Consider the following 23,767-nt stretch of genomic DNA (forward strand, 5'->3'; position numbering starts at 1 on the left):
TCAAAAGCCAAGACTTTGTCTTAAAACCAGTATGAACATAGCTAGCTAAACGTCAAAATACTAACTTTAAATCTAGTGTCCTTTATTTAAAGAACAATTTTGATTTTTGAAGCTGCTGGCAATTTTATATGGGATAACAAGATTCACATAATTGCAATAATGTCCCATTCCACCATGTTGCAATGGTTCACAGCTGGTAGAGCTGCCACCTCACAACGCCAGATATCTTGATTCAATCGTGACCTCGGGTGCTGTCTGTATGAAGCTTGTGTGGGTTTCCATTGGGTGCTTTGGTTTCTTCCCACATCCCAAAGACTTATATATTTGTAGATTAATTGGCCTCTGTAAATAGCCCCGAATATGTAGGGAGCGGATGTGAAAGTGGGATAACGTAGAACTAGTGTGAATGGGGCGATTGATGGTCGGTGTGGACTCGGTGGACCGAAGGGCCTTTTTCCATGCCATATCTCTAAACTGAACAAACATCTTCGAAAGAGCTATTTGCCCAATAAGTTCACCATTTGGCATGATTCATCATTCAGAAGTCATAATAAACTCTAGTTCATTCAACATCAGAAAACCTAACAGGTCAAATGAGAGATGTACCATTCATACCCATCAAAAAATATCTAGATGTTAATGTGCATTCAGGGGAGTAATCAGGAAATAATGATGCATTATTCTATAATTAACATAAGTGGAAATAGTTTTAACAAATAAATCTTTCAATTGAGATGCTTTTTTCAGTAAGTGGACCAGAAATTCACCCCACAGTATCTGGTGATCAGCTCTTATGAGTTCTCTGGAAATTTCATTCCAAAATTGGCCAGTTTTTCTTCCAGTCAATTCTACCAGCACACACTCAACCCCTATACTTAGCATATTTAAAACATATAGTTTAAATGTAACGGCAAATCAGACACTGGCATTAGTTGCCCCAGGTTACTGGGTCACATTCATCATTGCAATCCAATTCTCAACATTGAACAAAATAACTTTAAGCAAATTGCTTCTTGCTAAAGTGTGCCCCGAATTGATTCAGTGATAGTCAAGTCAAGTCAAGTCAAGTCAATTTTATTTGTATAGCACATTTAAAAACAACCCACGTTGACCAAAGTGCTGTACATCTGATTAGGTTCCAATGGAAAAAAAAAAGAAACATGCAGTAGCATGCAAACAGTTCACAGCGCCTCCTCAATGAGCCTCAAACGCTAGGGAGTAGAAATAGGTTTTGAGCCTGGACTTAAAGGAGTCGATGGAGGGGGCAGTTCTGATGGGGAGAGGGATGCTGTTCCACAGTCTAGGAGCTGCAACCGCAAAAGCGCGGTCACCCCTGAGCTTAAGCCTAGACCGCGGGATAGTGAGTAGCCCCAAGTCGGCCGACCTGAGGGACCTGGAGTTAGAGAGGGGGGTTAGAAGATTTTTGATGTGGGGGGGGGGAGTGTCCATTTAGGGCTTTATACGTGAATAGGAGGAGCTTGAAGTTGATTCTGTACCGTACAGGGAGCCAGTGGAGAGAGGCCAGAATCGGGGTGATGTGGTCCCTTTTACGGGTACCCGTCAGGAGTCTCGCTGCGGCGTTTTGGACCAGTTGCAGGCGGGACAGGGAAGATTGGCTGATCCCAGTGTATAGGGAGTTGCAGTAGTCTAGGCGGGAGGAAATGAAAGCGTGAATGATTTTTTCTGTGTCGTCGAATTGGAGGAAAGGTTTGATTTTAGCTATGGTTCGAAGTTGGAAGAAGCTGGCTTTTACCACAGCATTGACTTGCTTATCAAATTTTAATGCAGAGTCAAATATCATGCCGAGGTTTTTGACATGCGGTTTGACTAGGCAGGATAGACTTCCAAGACTGCCTGTTATCAATTTGATGGAGTCGGGGGGGCCGAATAGGATGACCTCAGACTTGCTCTCATTTAATTGGAGGAAGTTCTGTGCCATCCAACATTTTATGTCCTCAAGGCAGTGTAAGAGGCTGTTTAAATTTGACTGGTTGTTGGGTTTCAGGGGGAGGTAAAGCTGAGTGTCATCGGCATAGCAGTGGAAAGAAATGCCGTGCCTTTGAATGATTTGGCCAAGGGGGAGCATGTATAGAGAGAAGAGAATGGTGCCTAGGATGGAGCCTTGTGGAACTCCGCAGAAGAGGCTAGCTGGAGCAGAGGAATAACTGCCTATGTTGATGGCGAAACTCCTATCTTTGAGGTACGAAGCGAACCAGCTCAGGGCAGTGCCATCAATGCCAACCGCGTACCGGAGACGGTCAATAAGGATGGTGTGGTCCACTGTATCGAACGCTGCGCTGAGGTCGAGAAGGAGCAGGATTGCACAGTCGCCGGTGTCGATGGCGAGAAGCAGGTCGTTGTTATTTTTTGTGTGTTTTTAAGGTTTGTGTTAATGTTCTCTGGTTTGTTTTATGTGGGGGGTAGGGGAGATCGGCCCGTCAACGGAAGGCTCGAGGCCCCCGACTGCGGGAGAACAAAGAGGGAAGAGATTGAACTTTTTTCACCTTCCATCATAGTGAGGAATGTGGAGGGGTTGCTGTGGGGATGTTTATGTTAAAATGTATTTTGTGTGTTCTGTTTATTTTAATTGGTATGACTGTATGGCAAATCAAATTCCCCGTATGTTGCAAAACATACTTGGCTAATAAAGTATGATTATGATACTTCAGCAGACTTCATGGGTCCAACTTGAAGTGTCATCGGGAAACAATGTTTTGTAAATATGCTCGAGATACTTTTCCTTAGATCACCCTATTTATCATTTATGAGGCAATACACAACCACCGTTCACAATTTCTCTAGTTATAGTTTTTGAGTCAAATAGTCAAAGATACTGTAAAGATGCTCAAGGGATCTCCAAAATCAAAAAGGAGAATTTCCCATTTTCAAACCAGCTGACAGGTCCTTGGAGAAATTTGCAATTAACTATGCAATTCCTTTGTTCATACTGAAGTAATAATTCTCAATTCTACAGAAATATAAATACTTGAAAGATGTCTCACCTTATTCAGAATCCCAATTTGAAAGCCAGTAAACTCCTTCATATTTAAATCCATAAGTTTGTACGGAGGCTCTCCTGTGATGCCCATCAAGATTTGCCTTAAGTCTTTGCGCTGTGTTAATGAGAGGGCATTGCTTCTATTCCTTACTTTAATGCCAGATTCTTGAAGCGGTTTCTTACCCACTGAACTTACGATTCGGTCAGATTCCAGTTTAGCCTGAAAAATTACAAATTAGTGTTTTACGAAGGAAATAGTTAAAAATTCAAGATAAAGTCAGTTGTCAGAGTCAAAAATAACCACAGATTGGTCCCAAACAATAGGAGGTTTATGGTGGGACCATGGAAGACATGGATTTCATATTTCAGGAGGCACCCCCAAGATAAAGTCCTTAAAACTCACCCAAAACTAGACAGAGTTAATCCTGCCTTCTCAAATGCTTCTTAAGCTTGGAAAAGCCTCAACAAGCATGAAGGTACAAAAAAATGTTGTTAATATACCAGATTGACTGGAAGAACAAACATTCCAATATCAGTGTCCTCTCCCAGTTCAACATTACCAGTGCCTCTACCCAAGTTCCTTTGGGCAGCCACGCCGTTCACATAACAGACATAAGAATCCCAAATTAATTTTGTTTAGAGATACAGCAGGAAACGGGCTCATTGAGTCAGCACCAACCAACAATACACTAGTTCTATTCTACATTCTAAGGACAAATTACAGAAGCCAATTAATCTGCACGTCTGTGAAATGCGAGAGGAAACCGGAACACCAAGGGAAAATCAACGCAGTTACAGGGAGAATGTACAAAGTCTGTACAGACAGCACTCGCAGTCAGGATCAAACCCGGGTCTCTGGCGCTGTAAGGCAACAGCTCTATCGCTGCGCCACTGTGCTGCCCAATTTGACATACTATCCCACCATTTGATTCATGGGAAGAGATTACCAGACGGATAAAGGAAAATATTCAATCATGTGCTCAAGTACAAAAATGCAACAACCAGGATGATTCGTGGGAATTCTAAGCTCACGATCAATCAAGGAAAATCACCAAATTGGGATTGTATTAAGGACCTCAAATCCATGCACTGGAAATGCACAAAAGCTCTGCTTAAAAAGGCAGAATGTGCACATCCCCCCAAACAACACATCCATCCTGTCACACACCATCCGCCCCATCTGCAGAAGAGTCTGCAGTTTCCACCTTGGCATCACCAGCCACCTCAGAAGCCAAAACCAGAGTGGAAGAAAAATTATATTCAGGATTGCTTAAGAAAAATTTTGTACTAGAAATTGAGTTGGAAGTTGAGCATAGTCAATCGCCCCTTAAAAATTGATTTTTCCGCACGTAAAGTGGGTGTAATAGCTTTGTCACTTCCTCACCGACACACAATTCACACATGGCTTTCACCTTGGGACAACCTGGCCGCAAATCTTGCTATAAAACTTGATTATCGCTTACAGTAAATATTTAAGAGCTTCTCGAATGAAATCAGTTATTCCCTAATAACTAATGTGGGAAGGCTGCTGGAAAGAAATGGTTAGATAAATTGAAAAAAAATCTTACCTGTTGACTAAGTTTTTTGAGGTAAGAAATGACACTGTAGCTAAGACCATAATCCACTCCTTCTGCAATCAAGTTGGGAGCTCCCATCATCCTCAATGCTTTTTTCAAAGGCTGATGAAATTCAACAAAATATTTACTGCAACAAACGTCCTTCACTCTCACAGAATCATCCGAATGCAAAATCTATTGAGAAATTTCACGTCCGCCAACATTATACACCACGTTAGCAAAGTATGATTCTTCAGGTTTGAGCACTGTGCTTGAAGGGGAAGGGCACTAAAATTAGATTCAAGAGACTGCATTTGCTGAAATCTGGAACAAAAAATCTAACAGCTCAAAGAACTCAGCAGTTAAACAGTATTTGTGGAGGCAAAGGGATGTTTCACATCAGGTCAGGTGCAGGGTCTCAACTTCAAACATCGACTATCTCTTTGCCTCCACAAATGCTACTTGATATGATGATTTCTTCCAGTAGTTAATTTTTTTTACTCTTGACACTGTAATTACAATTTATACTCACAAAAATTAAAATTAAAATGTTCCTGGAACATTCATAAACTGCAAAATCAGGATGTTTGATAATATCTAATGTCACTAATCAAACTGCTTTTCAGTATTACTTTTATACAATATATGCACGTTTGAGCAATGTGATTTTCAAGCAGTCTTTCGAAGAGGAAAAGACAGCCAAATACTTCCTTTACACCACTGCAAAGAAGCACACAACATCTACATAGGCCACATAATAAACCTCAATGCGAACATTGTGAAGCAATGCAAACCCAAGGAGATCTGTTGCAAAGATGCCTGGGACGAGCAATCTATACCCAAAACACTGAATATTGGCATACCTCACACCTCTAGGTGGTTGCCTGAACAAGCAGAAATTCTACTGATGCACAAAGAAAATTAGGACTAACAAGACATGTTGTGGATTAATTAATTGATCGATTGAAAAATACAGCATGGCAACAGACCCTATCGATCACCCATTCACATTTGTTTTATGTTATCCCACTTTCTCCTCACTCCTCACACATTAGGGGTAATTTGACAGAGGCCAATTAAATGACAAACTCGCACGTCTTTGGGATGTGGAAGGAAACCAGAGCACCCTGAGAAGATCCACAGTCAAGCAAGAATGTTAAAACTTCAAAAAGATGAACCCAGATCTCTAGTGGTGAGGCAACACCCCTACCACCTACACTACAATGCTGCTCTAATATGCAAGTCTATGCTTTACTGTGATGCAAGATGAATTGCAGAAAGAGGGGACAGAAAGAGGCCGAATGGACAAAGCGACGGCTAACAGGAAAGAATGGCAGCTGGTGAGAGGGGAGGGAGGGCCACTATACCAAGTGCGTCCTGTTGGTGGCAGCAGCCTAAAGAAGGCACTGTCCCCTGGGGCTACAACGTCAGCCGCAACAACAGCCTCGCCAACAGGATCGTGCAGTGGGTGAAGAAGGGCACACTGGTTCACCGGGCAAGCTGGAGATAACATTGGAAGCTGGGGCTGTAAGCAGCCAGGAAGGCTGTGTGAACCAGGGGTGACATGGACAGGTCCCTCCACTATAACCAAAATCCATTATAAAGGGGTCCATTAAAACGAGGGTTTTACTGTACTTGACTCTCACCAAACTGATAAAGAATTTGGCACTTCTTCTCACACCATCATCCACAACTCACATCATAGCATCCTGCATTAATCAATAAGACCTTAGTTATCCAATTTTATGCCACTATTGCTGGGAACATAAAAAGCAGGAAATATGGCTCTGCATCTGGGCCTGCCCTCATCCTATGATGAAGTTGAATCCATGGATGTTTCAGAAAAGCCTACAAGTTGAGGATCAAAACATTTTACCTGCATTTGCCAACTGACATAACCTTTAAAATAACCTGGCGGAGGCTACCAAATAAAATATGTAGAAGTGCACTCTGTCTTTAAAGAAAAGCACAGAATTATGTATTAGCAAAATTTTGGGAATATAATATTCAAAAATGATTTTTCTAATTTTATTTTAAATCAGTGGGAAAGTCAGATTTCCCCCCAAAATCATAACAATTCCAGAATTTATAACAGGATGGCCTTGTCCATTTTGTCAAGTGCCATGCAACTTGTTCTCAGAATATGACATGCTGCAACATATGAATAAGTTGTTTTTTATAATAAATCAATGGCTATCTTTATAACATAAGCGCATCCCCATCATTTTGCCTCTAACCCTGCTAGTGCATCTCCATCCTGCCTCCCCTCTGAATTATTTCCATTATGACGTTCTGATTTACACCAATTTGATACAAAGTAAATTGATGTTAAAGCTTCATAATTCATTTATTAACATTTCACATTAAATCAATTACTTTGATGGACATTTTTTTGCAACTAAATGTAGTAGCAGTTCACACAAAGTTGAAGTACAAACTACATTCAACAAGTATAGGTGTCATGATTTGCAAGAAATGCATTTGATGGAATTTTCTACAATCTAACATGTAGATCAGATTTAATAGTTTAATAGATAGATTTATTCTCCATATCTTCACATGCTTTATTCAGTCAAAGACTACACTCATTGTCAAAGGCGAGACAATTTAAAATTAAAATGCCAATTTCCATTTTGGCTTGCAATGAATGATTCAGTGACCACATTTAATTTGACCCTACTGGGGCAATAATAGCAATGTGTGCTTTAATCTTGGCAAATCAAATTAATCTTCTGATTAAAATTGATTCTTTTATATTATGCAGTGTGCCTGTATTAAGCATATTTAAAGTAAAAAGGTCATGTGATATTTAGAGGAATATTGACACCTAAACCAGGTTATTTGATCTGAGTGACTCATCGTGATCTTCATCTAATTGAGTAAAGTACATGCAACAGAAAATACTGCAGGCAGAGGTCAGAGTGTATCGATTGGGAAAAACATACTGGGTTTAAACCACTCTCTGATTAGACATGTGTCAGATAAATGCCACATTGGTACCTGAACAAGAGGAAAGGGGGGTGATAGGTGCACACGCTTATTATTTTTGATTTACATACAAAACGACCTGAGAAGTAGCAGCATTTTCTGGTATTCCATGTTTCCCAGGCATAGAAATTATTTTGTCTTCAACTCATTAACAATATTAGATGCCAATTTAGCAATGCCACTTATGCAAGGCACAAACTACACTTTACACCAACCAGTTTTGCGGAAAATTACTAAAAAGCTAAATGCAAAATAATTGTGAGCAATGTTACATAAACTGCAATGCACAATTCACACATGAAATTTAACTTGATTGCTCTAATCACATAGAAAAAGATGCATTTCATGAAGCATATGATCCTTTATTATTCAAAGAAATACGATCAGTACTTTTAATACCCCTGTCCAAAACCCCTGAAGTGCCAGGCACTTTTACAGGTCATCCTTCTTGTTTTCAGAAGGCAACATGCAATACGATACCTGACTGATTGTAACACAACCAACCCTATTCAATGGTAACAGACCAAGCAAATAAAGTTCTTGTAGTGGGTCTGGACGCGACAGGAATCAGGCCAGACGCCAGGTAAGAAGTAACAATAACTTTAATACAGTATCTGAACATTCACTCACTCAGTCACCCGCACGAGTAAAAACAATAACCCCTTCCAGCAAACCCCGTAGCCCCAGACCAGTCTGTCCCCAGGGGAATGACCCAGGGAGTGGCCTAATCCCCCCTGTCCACTCAGTGCGGAGGGGAATAACCAAGGGAGTGGCCTAGCCCCCGGGCACTGCCACATTCTAGTACTTAAAAATGCTTGATAAACTAACTAGAACTGTGCTTCAAAATGAAAATAGCTTGAACACTGTTGACAAATCAGCAGTAAAACAAAACTCAAACCAAATAATGCTAAAGCCCAACACAACACAATTTGGCAGATGGGTAGACAAAGGGCAGAGATCACATATTCTAACACACGGGGCAACTTGATCTGGATTCTAAAATACATTTAATTTCTATCATTTTCTCACTGTTCATGGAAGTCTTATTTGAAAACATGAGGAAGATTTCTAAATTTGAACAAACAGCCTAATAGATATCTTCAAAACTGAAAAATGTACAGGAATGTTTAGTTTAGAAATACAGCGTGGAAACAGGCACTTCGGCCCACCGAGTCCGCACTGACCAGCGATCCCCGCACTCTAACACTACCTTACACACACTAGGGACAATTTACAATTATACCAAGCCAATTAACCTACAAACCTGTACTTGGTTTGAGTGTGGGAGGAAACCGAAGATCTCGGTGAAAATCCACGCGGTCACAGGGAGAACGTACAAACTCTGTACATATAGCACCCGGAGTCAGGATCAAACCTGGGTCTACTGGTGTTAGAAGTCAGCAACTCTACCGCTGCGCCACAATGCCGCCCTAAATGTTGCACCAATAACTCAAAAATATTATCCATTATATTTTTTCACAACAGCAGGGGGTTAGAAATGAATTGCATGGTGTGGCTCTTTTTAAAAAAAAACTCAACTATACATTTAATAATTATGTCGTAGGCCATGCTTTACAACTTAAATTTTAACCTAATGACAAAGTGTCAGAGCTAAAGATATAACAAACCATTAAAACCTCAGCCTATAACTCTATGCATCAACATTTATTGACCCAATCATTGAAATATATCCTCTTTTCTAACCCACAATTCATTGCCCCCCACCATAGATATGGTTTAATTGAGAAATAATACATATTTAAAACTTACAAACATCTTAATCATCAACTACAGCCAAAACCTTCTCAACCGCAAATAATCTACACATATAACTATACATCAGATTTACAAATAAAGCAGAATATTAAATTCTACATACCCCAATATAATAAGGAGGCATTGTCTTCAAGTAATTTTCAAACGCCTGTCGCCATTTCATAACTGGCTTCAGCTTATGCACTTTAAACAAATCATCTGCAAAACAAAAAATATTTCATTACTAGTTAAGTGCATGAAGAAATTCCCTTTTGTACACCTGCTGACCTGGTTTTTAAAGAAAACATTCAAAGATTATTTTCTAATGCAGGAGAAATATGCAGAATGCATTTTTCCCCAGGCCTTAGTTTACATCTAGTGTAAAAATCTTGTGTCTCTGCCATTAAAAAATCTGACCTGCTTCATGCTGGATGTGGATATGGGGAAGAGGGATTAAAATCAAATATGCTTTAACCTATCAAATAGAAAGTTTGAACTCTCCTGCACCTCCAAGTTACAAAGGTAGGTTGACAATGAATTCAAAATACTTCAGTATTTAATCAATTTACTTTAATCAATGACTATGATACGTCCTAAATACATGCAGCACAGATGTACATTCTATTTAAAAATAGAATATTTGGAGACTAGAAATTAGAAATCCCTGCAACTCTAGGTTCAGAAATAAAGCAGTGTTTAATTAATGTTTCCTCTCCCAAGCTGAAGGCTACCAATGTCTCCATCATGTCCCTGCTGTATGTCATTTCACATTACAATTTTATTCACTTCACTTATGCATTGCGTTAATTTAAATTAGGTTCCTGGCAACTTGCACCTATTGTTCATGTTCTGTATATAGAGCAGAATTTAATTTTTTTTCAACATGGCAGAATTTTGCCTTCATGAAGTAAACCCAAACATAATTAAAATGGTTTTAAAGGGATGGCTGAATTGAGGACACTGTTCCAAAGTTATAGAAGTTTTTTCATTATGCCAGGGTATGATGACGGAAATGTATTCTGTACTTGGCCGCACTATAGCTGACGTGGGGAAGCCCTGAAATTCTCAAAGAGTCCATGTTATTCTGCACCATATATATTTCCTATAATGCACTAAAGGTTATTAAAAAATACAAAGTCACAAAAATATAAAAATTAAATATTTTTGTACATCAGAGCAATTTGGCAGCATTCCCAATATTCAGAATTTTAATCTAAAATTATTTAAGGTAGCAATAACCAGGGAGGTTTAGAATGCAATTCACTACTTTTGCTAAGTCATTAATTTGTGAATAAGTATATACAGTCAGATCAGATCACATTTAAACCAAGGTATTAAGCACCAAACATTTTCGTATTTATTCTGTACTTGAAATTTACTGACAATATCAATGGAGTAACAACACCAATATAAAACAAGTTGAAGCAATTTCTATGCTTCTGGAATTTTGAATGAGTAGGAATCAGTCAAAAACATATATAAAGACCACAGGAATTCAGTCACACCTGTGTAATGTAAAACAGAATTAGATACACAACTCGCATATTTATAATACTCGTTTCTGAACTAGGTAGACAGAATGGAATATGGAAACCTGCCATTCCAGTCCGTAGTTGTGTTGGCTTGAAAATCTGCTGCATTTAATCCAACCGATCCATACCTGGTAATGCCAATCTAATTTGGCAGACCTTGGAAGTAGTAATAAGACAGTGTGGATTTTTTTTTCAATTTCAGGCAATCCTCACATTATTTGGAAGGGGGGGGAAGGGGACTATTTTCCAAGAATAAGCAAGTATTGTAATTTTCCGTAATGTGAAGCCACACCATCTGTACATGCGTCAAGAAATGCAAGTTTAAAGAAGATGTTTTTTCTTCCCCAACCCCCGCACAAATTCTGTGAGAGTGAGTTTTATTCCACGTCTCAAATTTTTTTGGGTGGCGATTTGTGAATTATGCAAGGACACATATTGTTATCCGTAATGCAGGGATCACCTGTAATAAGGTCATTTAACCCTAAAAAGCACAAATCACAACACCTCCAACTCTCCTAAATTTATCTGCAATCTGATAAGGCAAATACCTCAAGCCATTCCTTGCCCAAAATCAAGTCACTATCATAACAAAGTGCAAGAGCAGTCGTGAAATAAATTTGGGTGCAGGGCGATGTGTCGTCATCATGAGTTAAAGCACTATTACAAATACCTTTATGCAGCGAAAGAGAAAGATAATTATACTAATACATTGCTTAGCACTCAGGATGCGTTCTCAGAAACAAGAGTATGAATGGAATATACATTAGAAGCAGATAGAGCAGCATTAGAAAGAAAAATGTTACAAACAACAATGGTGTGCTAAGACCCTGGTATGAACTTGTCCTACCCTCTGCTGTGTTAGGAACCATTGCCCTTGATGTGTGCTGCTGTGCGCATCCTTATCTCCACTGCTGTGCCAGACACCTGGCATAAATCCATGCCACCCACTGGCAGTCTTGCAGCAACTAATTGCCCACAGCTCAATATGGAGAAACTGCGAGTGAGGTCTGCAATTGAGCAGGCCAAGTCAAATGGTGCAGCTGCTCAGCTTTGCACCTTAGCCACCAAAGTGTGCGTTGGGCTATTGTGGGGTTTACAGAAAATGTGTTGACAAACACTCAGATCCTGTAGTCTCTCCCATTGCTTCCTGCAAATTTAATGGAAACTGGGAGAACTTGTGGCTGCACAGTTCTCCCAGGCCCAGAGATTTCCGAAAGGTAAAAAAAAAATTCAATAGCAACCATTGTTACCATTCAGAATTTCTGGGCTAGGGCCAGCCAAGATTACTGCATCCAAGTGAAATGGGAGACAGCAGTGTTCATCAGATCCAAAACTGATCAGCAGATCAGATAGGATTCAGGTAGTCTGTCAACATATGCAGTAGATGCACCCGGTCCACACCAACAGTCCACATTCACCATGCTGGCCAGGGTGCAATCCCAAAGGCCACATTTCAGCTCTGCATCACTCACTTCAGTCTGTTCAACACAAGTCTCTTTGGCAGCCTCCCCACGCTAAGCCATGGGTATTGATTGCTGTAGGTGTGCCAGCAGATGGCAGGGATTTATCTCAGCATCCGAGCACAATAGCTCACAGCCCGAATAGATATATATTTTTCAAGTAGAGGGGAAATATCTTTCAGTATTTGGAATGAGGGACCAAGGGCATTATAACAAAATCAATGCTCTGCAGGATACCAATGTATCAGAATTAAGGAAAGTGACAAAGATTGAGCTTTCATCATTTGTAAAAAATTGATTCCATTGTCTGTCAATTTGTCCATTAAACACTACTCTTCAGCAAAGAGCAGAGAAGAAGGAAGGGAGAAGAGTTGGAAAACTCTCAATTTGTTTGTGTGAAGCCGAACTTCAAACTAATGTCCTGTTTCGTAGAATGCTGAAGTCTGAGAGAAAGTTCACACAAAGCAAATGGAAAGTTCACAGCAGAGCTGGCTGATTTACTTTGGCAAGTTATAGGTTATACAACAGAACTTGAAATTTGTTTTCCTACATGCCATTTGATATGTGCAGCAGGATCGTTGCAGTTTCTTGCATCAGTGACCAAGAGCTCCAAGAATCTGAGTGCACTATCAAGCCAAATTAATAGAAAATGCAATGACATTACTGTATTTTCCAACCAAAAGATGCAGGATAGTATAATTTTCTATAACAAAACAGTTCCGCCAAGTTAAAACAAAATGTATTTGAAAGGCTTAATTGGAAAATTTGGAAAAATTGGAAAATTAAAATCAACAATTTAAATTTGTGAATGTAGTCTGATCTGTTTATGGTCATTGTCTTATTCTGGATGTGATGAGGAAGATAAACCAAGCAATATGAAGGGAAGGACATTGCAAACTAAAGGTTTCTAAATGATGCAGAACAGTTGCAACATATGAAAATATGGACCAGTGCTTGTTGTCCAAGAATGATTTCCAATCCAGAAGAGTTTCAACTCCCATCTTCATTTTCAATTACATCCTTGACCTATTATACGTCTAATCTATACTAATCTTACAGGTCTCCAATGGTGACTTAAGCCAACATTACTTGTGGATGCACTTTCAGCTACCAATGTCACATGGTTTAGAATTCTCTCTCTTGGCTTTCCCATCTTTCTACTCTGGCGATAAAAAGTTCTAGTGAGGGTAATTGGCCAAACGGGGGGGGTCCAAGAGGAGGGGGTCCGTTGGAGACGGGAGAAGGGGTCATCAGTGGGGGGTGAGGACTCCTTCCCATGGAAAAAGGCTCAGAGGTGGCGGAAGAAGGGTCTCGACCCGAAACGTCACCCATTCCTTCTCTCCCGAGATGCTGCCTGACCTGCTGAGTTACTCCAGCATTTTGTGAATAAATACCTTCGATTTGTACCAGCATCTGCAGTTATTTTCTTATATTATTTCCACTCTGGCCCATCTTTTTGACAATTGTTTAGATACCTCTTATTACAGTGTAAAATTTTGATTGTTTAAGTCTGTGAAGCATAGAAACATAGAAACCGGTGCAGGAGTAGGCCATTCGGCCCTTCGAGCCAGCACCACCATTCAATATGATTATGGCTAGTCATCTAAAATCAGTACCCATTTCCTGGTTCTCCCCCATATCCCTTTAGCCCTAAGAGCTAAATCTAACTCACTCTTGAAAACATCCAGTGAATTGGCCTCCACTGCCTTCTGTGACAGAGAATTCCACAAATTCACAACTCTCTGGGTGAAGAGGTTTTTCGTCATCTCAGTCCTAAATGGCCTACCCCTTATTCTTAAACTGCAACTTGGAACATTTTGCCATGTTAAAGAGCTACATTATAAATATGTGAATATATATATATATTTATATATATAAAAAAATATATATGCTGTTTTTGTTTCATAGCTCAGTCCAAGAATTTGGATTCAAATAGCAATATTGAGGTAAACTCATTCCTGGAGTATGTCTTGGAATTTAAAAAAACCTGAACCAAATGAGAAAACTGAAAGATGAGCTACTGAATGCTTAGTCAAAGAAGATGGGCCTTAAAAAAAGAGAAAGTCTACAAAACCAGCGATAGTTCTCAAGCTAACTGCCCACAATAGTGAAAGGAATTGTCACCAATAATGGGATTAAAGAAAATACAAGTACACCAAAAAATGATCAGAAATGGAAAAATGCAGAGTTCTCAAAGAAAGTATTGGGTTAAGGAGAGGGTCAAGGCTATGAAACAATTTGAGTTGATTGAGAATTATTTTTTTAATTAATTCTTTAAGATAAATGGAGCAGGATAGTTTTATATTGCATTCTTGCTTGTCCAATTAATTATTTCATGCAATTCTCTGAACAGTGCTGCATATTTATCAGGAAACAGTGAATAACGTGCAAACAACTTGTCAAGGTGGTTTTATTAGAACTCGCTATTGATAATAACTCAGAATAAAATCATACAAAATGAAAATATTAACTTCATGAAATCTAAATAAATTGGAGGGAAGCAATTGCATGAGAAAATGTTACATTATACCAGAGTTCAGCAAAAGTTACCTACCCATGAAACAATGCAACAGCAATGGCGGGCCTTGGTGTCGACCAATGAACCATGTTTTCTGACTGTCAGAGGAAGTCGAGAGAGAGGCTTATTGGTCAGGCCCAGTTCGTGCTGATTGCATTTCTCTGGACATGTAAAGACACACACACATATACCATCATTAGATTCATGAACAACAAATAAACGCATCATACAGCAAAGGCTGAGAAGTAGAGATGCAAAAGCAGATTTTCTACAGCTGTTCAAAAATGAACTGTAAAGCAAAACAGCACTGACCGTTTTGCAAACGCAAAGGCCAGTGATCAACAACTCTGCTAATTTCTGTGTCAAACACATACACAATTGATAGATTTAAAAAACCCATTGATATGAGCATTGATAATTGGATAAACCAAACATTCTTTGGGACTCCATTTATTACACAACTGGAAACGGATCAGATTGCAACTTTGCCTTCTATCATTCATAATTATTGTGCAATAGATGATTGGAGAACAGGATAATATTTAATTGTAATCAATTTATACACATCCCTAATCTCGTTTCTATTTCATCTACAATATATCATCAGAATGTTGCCTGGAATGGAGGGCTGCAGATAGGGATAGATAGAATAGGCTAGGTATTCTTATTAGAATTTTGGAGGCTGAGATTTAAAAAAATTATAAGGGAAATAAAATTGAAAATATTACTCCCTCCCCCTAAGACAGTAAAGCCGAGAACTAGAGGGCACAGATTTAAATTGAAAGGGATTTAAAGGAGATCAGAGGGATACGTTTTTCCACAAGTGGGGTGGTGAATATCTGGAATAAGCTGCCAATGGATGGTGGAAGCAGGTATAATAAAATATTTTAAAAGTGTTTGGATAAGAAACACATAAGGGGATACAGGCTTAATGTGGGCAATTGGGGTTAGTTTAAATAGTTATCATGGTTGGCCTGGACAAGGTGGGTCTAGATGGCCCGTACCTGTGCTGTAGAAAGTTTATATGACTCTAATACACAATCACATCACTCGAGTTATGGTATTCCCCTCAGATACAACCAAAAATCTCATCATTTGCACAAGGCTAATTGATCGATTAAAAATAATTGTGCTTCCATCCACTTTTCTGCAGAAAACAGGCATCATTGGCAATTTTCATTTTGTGTCACAAATCACACAACTGGCCGACAAAACGGGTGATGGGTGGCAATCTCATTTGAGCAGGAACACAGCTGAAGTCTAAGCCAACTTTTTAAATTTACCTTTAATGAGTTGGGCGCCTGCTAAAGCCCCCCATGGCTTCTCTCAATGAGATTCATTACACTACAGCTTGAAGTGAACAATGCAACAGCACTACCAGGACATTTAAAATCTCTACCATATCATCAACATTAGTTCAATACTTATTATTTTCCTTGAAATTAAATTTAATCTCCAAGTGAAATGGGTAAGAAACATGTCTGCTTGATTTTTTTTCTTTCACAAGCTACAATGAAGAGCAAAAGAACCATCCAGATATGCAATCAGTACCCAGTGATTGGAAGGGTGCAGTCCATTTGCGTACCACACACTGATAGAGATTTATTTTTACTTGTGGCACTGTAGAGCAATTGAGATTATACTTAATAGCAATTGGTAAAGGCAAAATGTTTAATTATGCTTCTACAGACTAATTACAAAATTCTTCAAATAATAGAGGCATCCTGGTTGCACTACCGCAAGATGCTTAAAGGTGCACAATTATGACTCCAAGCAATATATAATATATATTGTATATATATTCATCTGAGCTAAAATAGATCAACATGGCAAATTGTCCAATATGTCACTTTTTAAAAATCATGCAATGCATTGATTTCAATTGCAATGAACTTTCACAGCTCATTGGACATTTCAGTGTTTATATGCAGGATTTGACCTGCAATCAGTATATTAATTGATCCTTCTGCTAAAAGTCACATTTAATTCTAATTCAAACATCATTACTCGTCACAAAACTGATTCAGATGGCATTTCCTTTGTTAACAAAACATTGCATGTTAACTCAAATAGTTTATATGCAATACATCTGCATTTGCATCCCATAGAATAAATAGACAATGACCTTTATCAATAAATTCACAAGAATACAAAAGAAAATCAGATGACAAGGACTTTACAGTTCACTTCAAAACTGGGCCCCTCCATTAGCAGGGTTTAAAACAATATACTTACCTAAAAGTGGAAGCAGTACAGGATAGTTGTAAGGCATCACAAAAAGATTAACACAATTCAAAGCTGTACTAGCTTTCATGTAACCAAAAGGATGACCAAGGTCACTATACTTCCCACTGTTGTTCACATACACCTGGAATGACAATAGGATGAGTTAGACTATGAAAAAGGAAGTCTGAAATCAGGTTTGGAATTCAGCTGCCAACATGACTTTGTAATAATAAAAATTACATAGCTCAGATCAAATTAAAAAACTGATTGAAGTTTAGGATAAAATGGTTTATCTTCGAGTTATTTCCTATAAACTATTTTTGTCTGAAATTTAACTAATTACTTCTTGTAATGTGGTCCATGTCAATATTCCATCCCTGGTAGTAATCCCTGTCACTGTTCCTGAGAAGCTTAAATCAAAACAGAGTTTGAAATCCACCATGGAAAAGCTGATCAGAGGGGAGTAGCCCTTTCAGCCATTATCTTATTCAACGATTAGGTTTAGTTTAGAGATACAGCGCAGAAACAGGCCCTTCGGCCCACCAAGTCAGTGCCGACAAGCGATCCCCACAAATTAACACTGTCCTACACACACTAGGGACAAATTTTACATTTGTCAAGCCAATTTACCTATATACCATACATACATTTTGCACGTGTTTGGAGTGTGGGAAGAAACAGAAGATCTCAGAGAAAACCTATATGGTCATGGGGAGAAAGTACAAACTCCGTACAACAGACAGTACCAGTAGTCAGGATCGAACCCGGTTCTCCGGCGTTGCAAGTGCTGTAAGGCAGCAACTCTACTGCTGTGCCACCGTGCCGCTTAATATATAATTTAGCAAATTTTGTTCCCTATTCCTTAATATCCTTGGTCCACTATAATCTAACCCTAAATTATTAATCAGAGTACTAATGTCATCAATTTTTCTCTCAACCCCATTCTCCTGCCTTGTTCTCATAACCTTTGACGCCCTTACTAATCAAGAAACCATTAATCTCCATTTTTTAAATACCCAATGACTTAGTCTCCACTGCCGTCTGTGACAATGAACTCCAGATTCACCACCCTCTGGCTAAAGAAATTCCTCCTCATCCCCATTCTAAAGGTACATCCTTTTATCCTGAAAGTGCCAAATTTACCATCTAAGCTCCACCAGCAATTTTCTGGCTGTGCATTAACTGTGTGACTGACCTCGATTTTGTGAAACTCCAGCATTTACACGAGCAGGATGGGTTGGGTGGGAATAGAAATTGGTATTGGCTCTCAGATCCAGCAAAGTTAGAACTTTAAGACCATTGGGCATAAAGAGAAGAATAAGCCAAGCATTTCCTTTTACTTTTGGTTTACTTAATTCTTCTTTTAATAAATAGTTTTAAGTCTGAATTGCAAAAAGTCAGGAGGAACTCAGAATTATTTTACAATCCTGACAAAACTTCAGATCACCAGGTTTGAAAGGCTTATAGGAGAGTTTCATGAAAAGACCAAAAATGCTGGAGTAACTCAGCGGGAGAGGCACCATCTCTGGATAGAAGGAATGGGTGATGTTTCGGATCAAGACACTTCTTCAGTCCTTTCTCCAACCACCCTCATCACTCCATTATGTCGACCAAGCCCTGCTACCACATGGGGCCTATTTTGCTCAATTTGGCTGGCCAAGCAACATGGGCTTTCTACATCTGGCAGAGTAATATTTAGCAGAGAACCAACCACAAATGAAAGTCTATTGGGCCCCATAGTAATAAAATCAGAGCCATTGGTTTTGCTGTATATTTCCTTGGCTTTACTTTTATACTATCATATTGAGCAGCAGAATCTGAGTATCATAAATTATTAATAATTTAATCCTTTTGAAAATGTTCAGCATTTGATGTGCAAGCTTTTTTCCGGAAGCCAGCATCTGCTGTTCCTTGTTACTACAGACTATTATATTGACTTTCATTCAGCTCTATTGTTGATTCTTCTTTGAAAAATCAATTTAACAACTTCAGAGATTTTGGGACAAACAAAAATTATAATATTAATTCAACTTCTCAATATTTATTTTATCCAGCAAAAAGTAGGCATTGAACTTGTTAAGCAACTTTGCATACAAGATTAGAAAATAATGAGCACACAACTTTAGACAATATCATTTAACAAAAAACTTCAATGGTACATTATCAATTTTACCTCAACTAGATACAGAAATAATTGACTCTTTTAAAATGATCCTTGATACAAAATTGAGTGCACACGTTCTCTGCACCTGCTGGTATCCTCTTTGCTTAGGCATAATGTGCATAGAGGACAAAAAAATCAGCACCACGACAAGAATTTTGCACCCAAGTTTTACAAGCTTCTCCTACAAACAGATATTTTTGAGAAGATCATCAATAGGGTACACTTATGCCAGTTTATTTAATCATGGAGAAATGGGATAAAAACAAAATGAGAATCTCCCTTTCAGTAGAAAGGTCACCCAGGCTGTTTACAAACCATCAATGTAAAATTATGTTTTGAAACTTAACATGTTATTAAGCCAACCAGTTATATTAGCATTTGGGGTGACCAGACAAGCTCATGATAATTGTAGGATACTGAAGTGTTCAGAAACAGGATCCTTGGCCAAATCCCAGAAAGGAGCAGGATAGGTAAAGCATTCTTATAGAATGCTTTTATTCTGTTCCTCAAGCAGAAAAGAAAGAGCAGGAAGTTCAAACAAGATAATGTAAACCATTTGTTAGACCACAGCCTCAACAGCTTTGAGTCACCATAGTTTTGGTCACCAAAATATAGGAAGGAATGATGGCACACAAGGGGTTGCAGAGGAGAATTTTTACAGGGTAGGTACTAGGGCTGAATAATTATAGTTATGACAATAATGTCCAGACAAGAGTTATTTTGAGTGGAACAAAGAATAATGAGGAGGTGTATTAATTTAAATGCACTAAACTATGAGAACACTAAATAATCAAAACAGATTTAAATAGATGTGAGGATCAGAGGAAAGCTCAGGTCATTGATTTTCATGGAAGGCCCACTGAAGATCTGGCTGTGTAAAAGTGATGGAAGCCAACATCATATTTAGAAGTACCTGTACGAGTTCTTCATGTAACTGCAGTTTCTAAAAAGCTGATTTTGATAGATTCAATCAAGCAAAATAGGTATTTAATTTATATGCAAGTCATCAGTCAAGAAATTAGTAATATTGCATGTTGGTAGAGATAATCAACATGGTACACACAAAATTCTGGAGTAATTCAGTGGGACAGGCAGCATTTCTGGTTACAACCGAGAACTGAGAAACGGGAGCAACCCAAATACTTCTGTTTCTGTCTGGCATAGTCATGTTTGGAATTGTCACCACCTATGCAATATTTTTTTCCATAAGCAGATAAGTGGGGTGATACTGTAAAACAGTCCCTTTAAGCTATCTTATTTAATTAACAGAAACACCTTACTTTAATATCCCACAGTTAAACATTCAATGGTGGGAATATATTTGAGGCTGATGCACTGGCAAGTGAATTATGCAAGCCTGGTTTCTCCACACCTATCTGCACACTTTCAGTTTATGCTATGCTATTCTCGTGGCATCTATTCTGTCAAAATGGGCTTTATTTTGCGTGTAAGCCAACACGTACCAAGAAACTGGTCCCATTGCAGGTTTGAGAAGATATATACAAAGGCACAGCACCAAATTAAGCATGGATAATCCAATTTCTTACCCAACAAAGACTGGGAAAATCTTTCAGCGCTGAGCCTTCCACTTCCTTAGCTTAGAAAATCACTTTTGATTGCTTTTTTTTAGCCATTATATATTCTCCTATACCAGATGTACCAAATGTACTAGCACCCCAAATCTGTAAATCATCATGCACTTCAATCCAAGTGCCTGCAGAACTATGCAAATGCCTTTGCTTCACTGTCTTAATTGCAGCATTCAGGATGAAAAGCATAACTTTGAATAATTATTCGCTGTATCTCAGAAAATCATAAGACTATCCCATCGTTTAAGAAACAGTTAGACAGGTACATGGATAGGACAGGTTTGGAAGGATATGGACCAAGCGCAGGCAAGTGGGACTAGTGTAGCTGGGACATTGATGGCCGGTGTGGGCGAGTTGGGCCAAAGGGCATGTTTCCACACTGTATCACTCTATGACTATGAAATAATGATCAATACCTCTGAATATAAATTTTGAGGTGGGTATGCTAAAATGCAAAACCATAAAAGATACCTTACCTGCCAGCAGGTGAGAGGAGACTTGCGCTCCAGAATATATTGGGTTAAAGGTGAAGGTTCCAGCTCATATTTATCAAAAGGCAGTTTATCAATAACCATTGGGTCACAATCAGCACAAGAAAATTTCACCACTGGATGGGCACTACGAGGTGGCTGAATTAAAAGATAAAACATTCAGAAATAATTTAGTTACCTGTAATGAAAATGTGAATTTCATATCCAATGATCTCAAGTTGCAGTCATCAGTAAGCCAATGCATCCCAAAATCTGGGTGTACATATTATGCGAAAATAACACAGCAGCTCAACTGTATAATATTTATACACAATGCATATTTCTCTGGGAATTCTTTTCTTGAATAACAGAAAAGAACTTGTAATAAAACATTGAAAATGCTGTGCTGATTTACAGGCGTCATGCACAGCTAGCTTAGCATAACTGAATGCTGTTGTGCAAAAAATAACACGACAAGACAAAAAGTTTTCCTTCTACTCCTATTTTAGATAAATATGTATTTGAATACAGTAAACCCTCATTATAATGGACCATAGTAGGGGGGAAAAGATGCCCATTATTGCCGATTGTCTACTACAACCGAGGATAGTATTATCATTGTATGTAGTTGAAACAAAGAACTACAGATGGTGGTTAATACACAAAAGAACACAAAGTGCTAGAGTAACTTAGCAGGTCAGGCAGCATTGCTGGAGAACATGGAAAGGTGATGTCAAGACCCTTCTTCAGACCGATTCAATCTGCTGAGTTACTCCAGCACTTTGTGTCGTTTCATCTTAAAACTAGGCGTCGATGCAACTGCTCTGCACTGCGAGTCCTTCACCAGCTGCTACACTAACCAGTTGACACAACTGTTGTTGCAGCTCACCTTGGGGACAGCACTTTCTTCAGGCGACTCCAGGGGAGAATGAGGAAGGAGGCGACGTTGGGGGTTGGGGCAAGGGAGCCCTATGGAGACCAAGCACGTCTGTCAGTCGGCTGAAGAAAGCGCTGTCACCAGGGGCTACAACGTGAGCCACAACAACAGCTGCGCCAACAGACCATGTGCTGGGTGAAAGGCTAGCGAGCCTTACGAGTTGTGGGGGCGTGGGAAAAGTGGTGGCTAGGTGGCTGAGGAGACAGTGCAAGCCGGGATTTAGTCAGCAGGTCTGTCCGCTATAGCCAAAATCCGTTATAAAGGGATCTGTTAAAACAGGTTTACTGTATTTGAAATCAGTTACTAAATATGCAATGTCTTTAAGGCAGACAAAAACAGAAGTGATCGGCAAAAACTTACTAGGGTTGGAGAGTTTTGGTCTGGCCAGAAGGATTCAGGGATTGGCCAATGTCCAACTGGAACACCAGTTTTGTGGTTGGGTCGTACATAGATGAGTTTGTGACAACTATGCCACGGTTGTGGTCCAAACGGAGGGGCGGATTTAAGACAATCAGTAACACCATCTAGAACAGATGAAGAATCACATTTACCTCACTTTTGTTCAATAAGCAACAATAACTTGTCACAAATAACTTTTCATCTTCCTTCCACTATATATTACAATTAAAATTGCAAGAAATTAAGAGGCTCAAACTAAATAGTAGACTTTCACTTGTAGGATCTTGGCTTCAAATCCAACCCAGATTGACTGGAACAAGGTTTCTGTTTGAAGAATTTGTGAACATGGTCTTAGAGCACAATACTGTCCCTGTGCGGCATCAGTTGATAACACGACTGATGTATTGTGGGAAATAACCAAGTTTTCTACACATCCACAATGCCAGAACCCATTCTTCATCACTTATAGGCTGGATGAGCACACAAACTATTACAGATTACATGAACAGTGCAAGGCCCATCCTTAATGACAAGAATAGTTCACCCAGCATTATTTATTTATCCACCTACATTTTATTTGAACGATTTGTATGAGAATGTAAAAGACATGATTAGTAAGTTTACAGATGACATGAAAATGGGTGGCATCGTAGATAGCGAAAACAGCTATCAAAAATTGGGAGCAGAATCTTGATCGGTTGGGCAGATGGGCTGAGGAGTGGTTAAAGGAGTTTAATACAGATAAGTGCAAGGTATTTTGAGAAGTCAAACTAGGGCAGGATCCTCACAGAAAATGGCAGGACTTTTGGGAGCGTTGTAGAGCAGAGGAATCTAGGTACATAGTTCCTTGAAAGTGGCATCACAGATAGAAAGGGTAGTCAATTAGGCTTTTGGCACTCAGAGTATTGAGTATAGAATTTGGGAGGTTATGTTACAGTTGTATGAGACATTGAGGAGGCAACATTTGGAGTATTGTGTTCAGTTTTGGTCACCCGTTTATTGGAAAGATGTTGTTAAGCAGGAAAGGGTGCCGAGAAGATTTGAGGATGGTGCCAGGTCTCGAGAGTCAGAACGAGAGGGAGAGATTAAGCAGGCTAGGACTTTATTCCTTAGAGCGCAGGAGGATAAGAGGTGATAAAGAGATTTTCAAGATCATGAGGGGAATAGACAGAGCA

The 23,767-nt window shown here is 39.1% G+C and overlaps 1 protein-coding gene across 5 annotated transcripts in view; it reads right to left on the reverse strand.

Moving 5' to 3' along the window:
* Positions 1 to 23,767, reverse strand: part of LOC144598886 (integrator complex subunit 6-like) — an 81,259-nt gene that overhangs the window by 17,637 nt on the left and 39,855 nt on the right. For 4 of the 5 annotated variants that reach the window (XM_078409439.1, XM_078409438.1, XM_078409441.1 and 1 more), the window contains 6 exons: positions 22,554 to 22,717; positions 21,263 to 21,415; positions 17,043 to 17,175; positions 9,422 to 9,516; positions 4,567 to 4,677; positions 3,003 to 3,218 (listed from right to left, as the gene is read on the reverse strand). In XM_078409439.1, the coding sequence (XP_078265565.1) occupies positions 3,003 to 3,218; positions 4,567 to 4,677; positions 9,422 to 9,516; positions 17,043 to 17,175; positions 21,263 to 21,415; positions 22,554 to 22,717 (872 nt within the window). Of the gene's footprint in view, positions 1 to 3,002; positions 3,219 to 4,566; positions 4,678 to 9,421; positions 9,517 to 14,843; positions 14,969 to 17,042; positions 17,176 to 21,262; positions 21,416 to 22,553; positions 22,718 to 23,767 lie in introns of those variants that run through there. The other variant, XR_013547921.1, reaches the window with a different exon arrangement.

The sequence above is a fragment of the Rhinoraja longicauda genome, chromosome 12 (assembly GCF_053455715.1).
Source record: "Rhinoraja longicauda isolate Sanriku21f chromosome 12, sRhiLon1.1, whole genome shotgun sequence".
Taxonomy (NCBI): Eukaryota; Metazoa; Chordata; class Chondrichthyes; order Rajiformes; family Arhynchobatidae; genus Rhinoraja; species Rhinoraja longicauda.